The 12,294-nt window shown below is 40.9% G+C and overlaps 1 protein-coding gene across 2 annotated transcripts in view; it reads right to left on the bottom strand.

The window, feature by feature from the left end:
* The window catches only part of RAD18 (RAD18, E3 ubiquitin protein ligase), a 119,301-nt gene that overhangs the window by 69,775 nt on the left and 37,232 nt on the right, over positions 1 to 12,294 (bottom strand). For both annotated transcript variants that reach the window (XM_019536581.1, XM_019536579.1), the window contains exons 7-9: positions 8,378 to 8,562; positions 4,580 to 4,656; positions 4,097 to 4,157 (exon numbers count right to left, since the gene is read on the bottom strand). In XM_019536581.1, the coding sequence (XP_019392126.1) occupies positions 4,097 to 4,157; positions 4,580 to 4,656; positions 8,378 to 8,562 (323 nt within the window). The remainder of the gene's footprint in view (positions 1 to 4,096; positions 4,158 to 4,579; positions 4,657 to 8,377; positions 8,563 to 12,294) is intronic.

The following is a 12,294-nucleotide window of genomic DNA, read 5'->3' as shown; positions in this document are numbered from 1 at the left end:
CTTCAACTGGAATCCCTAACTTTCAATATTTTTCTCTTCTGTGTTTAAAAAGGTATAGACATTAAAACTTGAATGATCACTGGAAATTGTTTTGGTAGGAAGTGACTGACTACTGGAGCTTGCTTGAGTTTCCAAGCAGACTGTAGGCAAAGCAAAACGTTAGGGGTAGGAGGGAGGGTGGGCAGGGGGAGGGAGAAAAGTTACCAATATTCCAGGAAAAATAGTAATACAATTCAAAAGCTACTCTACTTATGATGGGCCAAATACACAAAGGAGGAACAAAGAAATCAACTGTAAAAAAGTTAGCCTTTCATCAGCAATTCCTACAGCACATTATTGGAAACATCCTGGAAGCAAAGATTCTCCCAAGAATGACAAGTCAGCAAGAAAGGATTAGATTGACAGGACTGTGTATGGAGGTAGAAAAGAACTCTTGGGAATAAACACAAGATGGAGCAGAAAAGGTAAAAAGGAAGTGGAGAATAACTTCAGAAAAAAATAGTAAGAAACCAAATACCTAAGCTCTCCATCCAAAACAGAGCTAAATTATAGCACCTTCCTTTAGTTCCTCTAAACATACCATCTTTTAGGGCATCCTACAGCAGGATTTCTTACAAGCAGCTGGCAGGACAATTATTTGTTTTTCTTTTGTTTGCTATGTCAACATAATACACTGAAAGAAAAAAACAGCTTCTATTATTTAGAAAAAGTTTATATATAGGTGTGTATAAATATACACATATGTATATACATTAGGGCTGTGCAAAGCTTCGGTCACTAATTTGATTCAGCAGAGATTCGACCCGATTCAGCTGCCGAATCTCTGAATCTGAACCAAATCAAGAGACCTTTTAATCTCTCTGAATTGAACGGGAACCGTCCAAATCAATTCCGAGAGATTCGATGATTTGGACACAGACAGAGCTTTAAATGTTTTTTTGCATACCTCAAGGTACCAGGCAGCTCGTGAATGATGAGATGGTGGGGCGGATGGAGCGTCCCACAGGAGGGTCCCCAGCATGCTCGGCAGCGGACCCAGAAGTGGACCAGAAGCACTTCCGGTCCACTCCCAGGTCTGCTGCAGAGTGTGCAGGGGACCCTCCCCCTGCCTCCTGGGTCGGCAACAGGTGCCTCCTGGGTTTGGGGGGCAGGCATTCAGGGTCCCCCAACAACTAATCGCTGAGCCAGGGGGACACGCCAGGGGGGCAGCAGGGGAAAGAGTCCCCCGCATGCTTGACAGCAGACCCAGAAGTGGACCAGAAGTATTTCTGGATACCTCCCCCACCCCACCCCGCACTCCTGTGGGATGCTCCATCTGCCCTCTCTCAGCATTCACAAGCCGCACCTGGTACCTCAAGGTATGTAGAAAAAACATTTAAAGCTGTGTCTATGTCCAAATTGCTGATCCTCTGAATCAGCATCGAATCTTCAGATTCGGATTTGGCTGAATTGAATAGGGACAGTGATCTGAACCAATGAATCGAATCACTGTCCCCCGAATGGGGCCATATCCAAATCGAATACAGCCTTCTTCGCACACCCCTAATATACATGTGTTTATGTTATATGTATACAGCGGTATAGGTTGTAGCTGTATTGGTCTAAGGACATAGAAGTGTCATGTGAACAGTTCATCTGGCAATGTAACTTCAAATATCATTCACTGTTATTTATAAAAGCTAATCAAAAAAATGGCTAAAAAGCAAGCTTCAGACAGAAGAGTATTTGGTGGGGGATGGAAGGTATTGACTTTAGTTTTGATTATAAGTAAGGGCTGAAAAAAAGAAATGAAAATTCTGCTGGGTGTTAGCTGCCCAATGTAAGACACACACTTAGAATATGATGCAGATCCTAATGAAAAGTCCATCTTAATAGAGAAAACAATCACAGAGTTCAAACTGGCAGCCTCTCAGCAGAATGGGAGAGATCAAAACAAGAGATACGGTTCCTACAAAAAAAAAAAAAAACACCCTTAAAACCAAAAGAAGAATAATCAGGATCAGACATGTGTTTGTGGTGGCAGACAGAGAGAGAAATAGCTGGACAGAACTTGGAAATTAGTTAAGAACTTGAGAAATATAGCACACAAGTAAAAATGGAAAAAAGTATTCCTGGCATAAGCTTACACAACATCTTTAAAAACAAAAATAGAGCCTGTTTTGTGCAACACCTTGACAGTTGCAGTTGTATAATACTGCATAGTTGAGGAGTCTAACATATGCACCAGATCTTGTCCAAATTGTTTTTAAATATGCACTAGAAACAGATGGGATTACTTACCAGTTAATATTGCAATGCGAAGCTAGACAAGAAAGGAAATGAAAAAGGAACCAGCCTTTGTAAATGTATACTACTACAGGTGGCACGGAAGAATGCATTCAAAATAACCAACATACAACATAGGAAATAACCTGCACTTGTGAGGCCATAAAGCTTTCAGCTACTTCACTTCCCAACTTTCTTCTGTCTAAATCAGATGAAACTTCCCATTCTGTCAAGCTTTTTAAAAAGAGTTTTAAGAAATCATGTCCAGTCAATGGAAATAACCCATTTACTCCACCTACTACTCCACCTCCAATCTTCTTTTTTGAAGAAGGTTTTTTGGGCATATAGTCAGGCAACACATACCTGGAACTTTCAGCAGTCCTCAGTCTGCAAGCTTAGGTGTAGGCCTTGGTATGGTAGAGAAAATTAGTGGTCATTGCTAGGGTAACAATAATTTGGATCTGCATTGGATCTGCAGCTTGAACAAAGTTTTAATCTGTGTCTCAGTAAAAAGCTGCTGACCACAAGGCAAAATGGTGCATTAAAATAACCTTGCAGATGCTTAGGCAAGTAGTTTCTTTAACAACGGGAATAGTATGCAATATAAAGTAAATCACTGGGCAAAAGGAAACAGGATGCAAACCAACAGCTATTGTTAGGAGATAAGGTAGAGGCCAAATCTTGGAGAGGCTGCTGAAGTCAGCAGAAAACTAGAAAAAAGCAGTGGTTGACCAAGAGTAGCCAGATTCATGGCCTTACGCGTACGCTCTTAGTAAATGAAGGAAATGCATAGGCAATCCTATGCTAATGAAGCAAACAGTAAACAGAGGTGGAGCTTGAGATGGGAGGAGAAATGGGCAGAACAGGAGGAGGGATGAAGGTAGAGTGAATGTTAATGAACCAGAACTAAAGGGTATAAAAATGTGAAAAGAACTAATGTTTGTGACTGCTCCCCTGTTCGTAGACTGGGTGTCTGTGAGGGAGCTCACCCGAAGCTGTCTTCATTCTGAATAAAGCTGCTGTGAGTAACGTGTACAAGCAGTGTTTGCTCCATGTCTGCTCTGGCTAATGAGTATCAGGACCCATGAGCAATTGGATCGTCGTCTCCCTAGTCGTTGGGCGTCGCATGGAGTTGGGGGTCTAACAGTCATATGGGAAGAATAGCAAGCATCTAAGATGGGTGTCTTCCATCTCAAGAATATCCCAAGTGCCTCTGAATATTTAATCACCACACATACACGTATACACTCTGCAAACGTTACTGCCCCCATGTTTTAAGGCAGAATGGGAAGCAAGAAACAGAGAGTTCACACAGGAAACCCTGTGGAAGAGTTTTTCCCAGTCAAAGGCTAGCAGCCTAGTCCACTGATTTTAATTCAGTCAAACTGCTCATGGACATTAGTAGTTTCACTGTGAATCGAGCTGAAATAGCTCTTCTCCCAAGGCACCGCAGAGAGCAGCACTGGGGCCTTTCCAGTGCAGAGGGCTACAGAAGTCTATTCTGACAAGTAGCCTTTACATGCACCAGGTTGTTGGGGCCTTTAAGAAGTTTAATGGAAGATGTTGCCACCCACAGTCTTTCAACTGAATTCTGCACCCTTCTCCTTCCTATCCAAGCAATGAGTTTGAGGAATGCTCAGTGCTTCAGGAAAACTGGATCTGAGAAGGCTAGACCGAGGATGGGAGTTTCTGGTGACCTCACATATCAAATGGAAGAAGACTGGCTTGTAATTTTAAACTTTAGTTTGTTTTTTATTATTTGTATGAATGCCTAGAGCAAAAAGGAGGTGAATTTTAAAAAAAAGCAAAGCGAATAAATCATATTACTTACGATAACAGGAGTGAATCTCATCTATTTCCTTTTCTGTCTGGTCCTTTGTAAAAGTCATGCTCTACAAAAATCATACAAATGTTTTATTTACCGTGGGAAAATGAAGATAAAGCTGCTTTCCTTAAAGACAAGGGGCTAATAAGAGAAGAGAACAGAATATTACTCTTATTTACTGCCCACTCTGTAAAATATGATGTCAGAGGAGATAATTTGTTCATCTTCCCATCAGCTTAGATCATCCCATCTGTTACCATTAAATGCACCTGGGCTGTTTAAGTGCTTTTGACAAGAAAAATGAGAGAACAAGCAAAACAGATGACTTCTACCCAATGTGCCCTTGCTTTGGTTTTACGATAGGTTCGAGGTCAGGACAATCTCTCTGTCTTGCTTCATAAAATCCCCTGAACATTTTTATTGCAATTATATGCACTACTGCTTAGTGTCTGATCTGTAATTCTTATGGAACAAAGATGGCCAACTTACATTTTCACTGGTTTTACTAAATTCAAGTTGAGCCCGAATCTTCTCATTGTTTTCAAGTTCTTCAATTATTTCTGCCACTGTAAAAAATACACAAGCATTGGAAACAGTATATACTTATAAATTAGGATAAAGGCTAAAACAGCATTGAAAGGAATTATCATGAAGCAAAATGACATGAGACCAAATGCACTGGCCTTGCGAGACTAAAATCCAGATGCAAGTCCCAAGTGGAAACAAAATTAAAGGTCCTGTCCCAGTGCCCAGCAGACACCTGAACAATCTGAAACTACCCACTATATATACTGATATTACTGAAGTGTTGCAGCCTGGGCACAGGATACAGAGACAGGACACAAAGTCCAAAGCCATGGATCGTGACAGAAGTGGCATGGGGAAAGTACTACAGTGCCTTCCTACACCTGGCTCCCAGCCAGTCCCAGGCTACCAACCTCTTATTCCCCAAGCAGGAAACTCATGGAAAATATTTTTTTTTCCCAAATCAGATTTTGGCTGAATGTTGTACGAACAGATTACAGTTTTCCTATGTTTTGCAGACAGATGTTTTTCTATCAAGTTTCCATTTTGTAGTACATATTTAAATGACAGAGGTTAAATAATTAAATATTTTGCTTACATTCTTTTTTTTTAGCTCCAAGAGCTACATCTCAAGCCAAAACAGAATTATCTGTATCCTATGGTCCAGATGCCATGGTCCAAAGAAGTACATACTACCAAAAGAATAAGTCAAATGTATCTGAATAGTTAGAAATTAGACACAAATGAGCTCATTAATACTCTTAGACAAACCTACAGTTATGCCAGATTTTGCATGGAGTAGTTCACCGCCTAGATTACTCCACATTTCTATGCTTCAACACTTCTGCAGAACCACTAGATAACTATGCACCTTTATAAAAACAAACACTTTCATGAGACACTGAAGAATTCCACGTCTGGCCAGAGAAAGAAAGCTTCTTAAATTATGAAGAAATAAAGCATGTAAAGTATCTGGGTTTAAGCAAAATCCAGGAATTTGGCACTCATGCCTTTTTAGTAATTCAGCTCTCCTTATTTTACAGTGCCCCCACTGCTAGATTTGAGACCAATTGCTGTTTCCATTATAAATCTCGGACTTCAATAAGCCTTAAAAACGGCACACTGAGTCAAAACATGGTAAATGCGGGCTACGTTTATGGTCTGCTAACCACAGTACTTCAAACCCCTGTGAAATTATTCATTTCACCAGCATGGGCAGTGTGCAGACAGGGACCTGATGGTACTTCAGAATTACAAACCTTGAGGTACCCAGCACAGTTTATGAACACTGCAATGGTGGGGCAGATGGAGCGTCCCACGAATGGGGGGGTGGGGGAGGCCCCACGCACTTGGCAGTGGACTGGAACCCCCCCCATGCCTGTCCATCTCAGCGATGAGTCACAGGAGGACCCCAGGTGCCCCCTCCAGACCCAGGAGGCACCAGTCGCCAAGCCAGGGGGCAAGGGAGGGTCCTCCACATGCTCCACAGCAGACCTGGAAGTGGACTGAAAGTGCTTCTGATCCACTTCTGGGTCTGCCACCAAGTGCACAGGGGACCACCCGGTCTCCTGTGGGACACTCCATCCGCCCAAGCATCTGAGTGTTGACGAGCCGCCTGGTACCTTGAGGTACAGAAAAAAAACATTTAAAGCAATGTCTATGTCCAAATCATCAAATCACTCTGAATCTCTTCAATTTGATTCAGAGAGATTAAAGGGGCTCCTGATCCGATTCAGATTTGGCTGCCAAACTGGGCCAAATCTCCGCCAAATCAAATTAGCGACCAAAGCTTCACGCAGATCTACAAACCATACTCCCTTGCTGTGGGCTACAACCACTAGTGTACCCTAGCAATACTATTCCAATGGCTACTTGGACTCAAGCATCCTTTTAACTTTGGACTTGACATGAAGTTCTATCAACTGAAAATTGCCATGTAATGTAATTACCATGTCCTATAAATATGATAAAACATTATTCTCAGGAAATACAGCCTAATTGGCTTCTGACACACTTAAAAGTTACATCCTTTAATCTTGTAATCTTGAGTCAGGCTTAATAGTTTTGCTTTTTATTTATTTTAGACTAGCATTCCTCAACCTTCTTAGACCTGGGGCACCCTTTGATAGACTCAAGGCACCCTTTAAAAAATGCCAGGTCTTAGGTTTCATTTGGTTGTTTTTAATTACAAAAAATAGAGCATTACTTCTGTTACAAACACCTCAGAAAGACCACAACAAGTCAGAATGTTTTTTAATATTACAATTTTCCTATCGAAAATCTGTTTATGCAACTCACAGAATCATAGAAAATTAGGGTTGGAAGACCTCAGGTCATCTAGTCCAACCCACTGCTCAGGACCAGGATCATTCCAGCCAGGGCTTTGTTAAGACAGGCCTTAAAAACGTCCAAGGATGGAGATTCCACCACCTCTCTAGCTAACTTGTTCCAGTGTTCCACCACCCCTCCAGGGAAAAAGTTTTTCCTAATATCCAAGTTAAGCCTTCCTTGCTGCAACTTAAGACCATAGCTCCTTGTTCTGTCATCTGGTGAGAATCAGAAGATTGCCCAACACACATCTTAAGTAGATTCTACTGTATAAATTATAATTACAAATAATAAAAATACATTTGATTGAGGATTATTTTATTTTTATGATTAAAAGTGACTAGCAAGGAACGGGCTTTGCAAACAACATAAGAATTCAGGCCTTATAAACCACAATATAAAGAGATTAACTATGACATTTAAGTCAACTTCCATCTTTGGAACTTGAAAGATACCAAATCCTTTCCTTATTATCAATGTGCCAATTGTTTCTTTATATTTCAAAATATACAAGTAGCTTCTTGCCCATAGGAGCTAGTCAGAATAAAGAATGGCTCCACTGTTTAAAAAGAGAGCCATCAGAAATCTTGGAGTCAACATGCCCTTGCCAAGATGAGTATTTGGCTGTCCTTCATTCTTCGTGTCCTACAGATGGCATTTTCTAAAGAGAATGCAACCCACACACAAACAGCAATTTGTTGTTTAAAGAAGTGTATAGTATAACTATATTAGATGTTAAAACAAGTTCCAAAGCAAAAAAAAGTATTTAGAGGCATCTATAGCTATAGTTTAATTATAGTAAAGCACTGCCATACACCTACATTGATGGAAAAAGTCTAGGCAGCAGTACATTTTCTTATTCATTAATTTTACATGCTACATTTCATCTCTTGCTTATAAATCTAGTAAATCCAAAAATATATCCAAAATGCTGAAAAATACAGTCCAAGTAATTATTCATGCTATTACCTGGCATTTTTAAAAACCTTCAGTACTTCCTAATGATGAGCCAGAAACTTGAATTTGGAGGTAGAATAATTCACAGACAAGATCAGTACTGTCACACAACATTTGTGTCATATTTCATAAACAAGGAAGTGATGGAGGATTTCAGCTCAGTGGAAGAAGAGGGTTTTGGGGGGGGTTTTGTTGAGGGGGGGAAGAGGTGGGGAAGGGGTTGCTATTTTTAAAGTAGTTAAGTGATAAATTATTTTGGGACTGGATGTTCTCACAGCACAGAGACATATTTCTGGGCTTCCCTAGTTTTTCTCTGTTTTATAGGTCATAGTTAAGACGATTAAAGAAAATTTCACCCAAACCCGTGTTCTGCCAAAATGTTCCAAGCTGTCTCACTCCCACCTCACAAATTGTTCAGAAGAGGAGCTCACCTGTTAGGAAGTGCTAACCACTCTATCATAAGCTCAACTATCTTACCTGGTTTAGGATTTAAAGAATCACATTGAGCATTGTACACATGCACAAATTCCTGATGCCGCTTAACAAGCTGTCGCCTGGTTCCATGGATAGACAGCCCGTGCTCCTTTAACTTCTTCTTCAAATCCCGATCAGAAAGTAAGTTGTAAACAACTTTAGACATGGGTTTCCTTTTGTGACCAGAACTGCAAGGATGGAGCAGGGAAACAAACACAACAACAAAAATTAAAGGCCAGGAAATTCTTTCTTCCCTACAGGAAAATCAATAACTTGCATAGCTACAGAGCTTTCCACTCGCTTTATATTATAATACTGAGAAGAAACCTTTCACCCACCAGTGAAATGCAGTCAACTCTGTTAAGACAAAATGTAGAAAAGCAAAATACGACTGTCCTAGTTTGAATTTGTTTGGCAAGCTAGAGTGAACCCATTATCTCCTGTAATAAGCACCACAAAAGCTTGAATAGCCACAGTAAGCAAACGCTTCTTCTCAGTCAACGGCAGTGCTAGTATACAAGTAAATCAGGTATAGGTTCAGCACAAACTCACAAAGATATGGACACTCTCCTTTATTACCAGAAATAGTTCTTGATGTGCCTTGGTTACCCACTGAAACGCTGGTCAGACATTAATCCGTTAAAGATTTTTACAAGGTTGCAACTCAAGATTTGTCTCAACAAACTTTCCAGTTCCTTGGAAGAAATGGTTTGAGAAAAAAACAGCCAGGGAACTATCCTGAAAATGCATTTGTACATGCCACCTGATAAAAACATGTCAGTAATGCAGGATACTATATTAAGAAAATGAACACCACTCTCATAAGAGCTGTGTACTAAAAAGGACTCTACTTCCTGGCCTTGCTTAATGTCAAGTAAGAACATGAAGCCAGCACATGAAAAAAATTACTTAACAGGACGCTATAATAGCAAATGGAAGGCTCAGCATCACAACTTTTATTATCCTGAACAAGCATGGCAGTATTATGCACAATTATGGTATTCTAGGAAAGTCCAAGTATAGGTGTAGGTCTCCAACTGGTAAAATGTAACCAGATACAATCAGTACAGGTACACAAACTCATGTAATGCTTAGTTAAGCTCCAATTTATATGCTCTTTTACTAGTTATAAAAGATCAACACAGTTACTGATGCTTTGCATTTGTGAAGTAGACTATAATAATCTCCTTGTAGAAATTCAAGAGTAGCTCTCTGCATTAATCAGGTTAAAACAGGTGTGGGCAAAATATATCCCACAGGCTGGATCCAGCCAGCCAACAGATTCAATCTGGCCCATGGGTGGATGGCCGCCAACTCACCGGATCTGGCCCAAGGTGGCCCAGCAGCTCCATCCACCATGTGGTGCTGGGTGGGCAGGTGGGACTGCTTTCACACAGCAGCATTAGGCATCAGCTAATGCTCCATCAATGAGCCTGGGTGGAGCTTCCACCACCATGGGCAGGCAGCAGTATCAGCTGATCTGCTGCCCACCCAGCAGTGGAAGCTCCTGCCCAGAGCCCCGACCTGGAACCTCCTGATGGCATCAGCTGTGGACCCAGGCAGGAGCTTCTGCCATGCTGGGCAAGCGGCAGCGTCTCTCTCTCTCTCTCTTCTCTGTCTCTCTCCCTCTCCTTCACTCCCTCCAGAACTGGGTAGAAGCTATTGCTCGCCAGGAGCCCTGATGCTCAGCTGTGGCCACAGGCAGGAGCTTCTGCTACACCAGGCAGGGATTAATGTCAGCCATGACACTGTCAGTAGGTTTCACGCTGGGGCTCCAGAACCTGCTGGCTGTATCCACAGCCGACACTGATGCCCACCCAGCATGGCAGAAGCTCTGCCTGGGTCCACAGCTGACACCAGAGCTCCTTGTGAACTACAGCTTTGGCCAAGTTCAGGGGGCGCGGGACGGACGACACGAGGAAGGGAAGGAGGAGGAGAGAGACAGCAAGTCAGCTGTGGATGCCACTGGCAGCTTTTGCATCTGGAGGGGAGAGAGAAGGGTAAGAGACAGAGATGGATGTGGCCCTCAAAAAGTGCTCGAAACTCACTAAGTGCCCTTCAGCCAAAATAATTGCCCATCCCTGGACTAACACCTTTCTAATTCTCGAAAAAAAGGTAGCATACTTTTTATTTGACATGTATATTCCCTAGTCACTTTTAACTCACCACACTGAAAATAATCTTACTTTACCACAAGAGAGACTTTAATGAAAATCCTAATGAATTATTTTTCCTATAACCACTCTACCACAGCTAGCATAAATATGCATTCTCTCACAATTATTTTCAGGAAAAGAGTTATTAAAAATGTTACTGAGGAATGTCATTTTTCCACTGAATGTTGAAAGTTTTTTAAAACTCTTACAGAACTTTTCGTTCTTATAGGTAGCATGATCCAGCAGACAAGGCACATCTACACATGTGATTCAATGCACAGTAGACTATTTTACTGCTCAATGAAGTGTCATGTAAAAAATGGCTACATGCTAATGCACAGTAAAATAAGTCTACTACGCATTAAGTATCACTAAAAAAAAAGCATATAAAGTGCTACTGCACATTAGCACAGCCAAACATGCATTAATTTAGTACCTCACATTGGAGGGCACCTATACACGAGCCTGAAGGCTGCTCCAACATGCTGTAATTACAGCATGTCAGAGCAGACTCAATTAATCGAGTCTGCTGAACCATGGCAATTACTGCACTCCAGCAGCCTCCTACGTTCTCATGTATCAGCATCACCACGCTTAAAAATGGCAGCAGGGGCAGTTGAACTAAAGCTCATTGAATAAAGCTTAGTGTAAGTGCCCCCACCGCCATTTTTATGCGTGGGATGCTGACATACAAGCCGCTCTCTGAGCCACTCTAAAGTGCTGCCCTCCCTACTCCCCCACCTCCAGAGGACATGTAAAAGTAACCAACAGTACTAAATTTAATGCGCATTAGAAAAGGCATTAATGTACGTGTAGACTCACCCACTGAAAATAAGCTTGTGAGTGACAGAACTGAGCTACCCCAATTTTAGAATTCAGCAGATGTTGTTTCAGCTCTAAGAAACTTTGCAGCCTCAGTAAATCTGTGCTTCCCTATGTTATAATTAATCTCTAATGTAAAATTTGGAACTAAATTAGCAGATCCACTAAAATACTAGTCAATTCTTAACACCAAATTCTGTACTTTTACATTTAACACCAAACAGACTGAGCACGTCCTAGAGAGAGGAACTGAAGACATGTTATTACTACTGAAATCTAAAATGTTATTGCAATAATATAAACATATTTTCACAATCATGCTTAAATTCTACAGTAGTTAACTGCTCATGCCAACCATTTTCTTTGATACTGCTTTAAATTCTGAGGAAATTAGGTAAAAATGAATTAAAATTATACAAACAATGGTAGATCCTTTATCTTCCATAGACAAAGTGTACTTCCATTGCATACTTTTCACAGGCACTTACTGCTAAAAGTAATAAAAGCACAAACCAGGAATCAAAACCTGTCAAAAAATGTTAGTTAGCATCTGTTTCACACTGTACAGTACAGTTCTGTGGAAATGAGACTGATTGAGATAGCTTTTAATGCTTTCCCTCTCTTCCTTTGATGAACAAAAAAACTTTATCTTTGTTAGCTAGCTCCAAGTCCTTAATATGATTTTAAATACATAAGCCTTATGGCTCTCAAGAAAGCAGCTAATCATACCTTCTACTCTGTCAATTTTTGATGCAAATATCTCAATGAAGGAAAAAGAGGGCAAAAAGATTCATGCTTTTCAGGTTACCAGTCCTGATCTAATCAACAGTCTGATTTTAAAGACATTTTAAAGCAATGATGCCTTTTCAGGAAATGAAAAAACAAAGACAACTTTATGCTCAGAGACTGCTTATGCTGGAAAACAGAACTATAGCAAAATTA

Source organism: Crocodylus porosus, unplaced genomic scaffold (assembly GCF_001723895.1).
Source record: "Crocodylus porosus isolate Cpor-Errol unplaced genomic scaffold, CroPor_comp1, whole genome shotgun sequence".
Taxonomy (NCBI): Eukaryota; Metazoa; Chordata; order Crocodylia; family Crocodylidae; genus Crocodylus; species Crocodylus porosus.
This window is presented reverse-complemented; position numbering and strand designations above follow the sequence as displayed.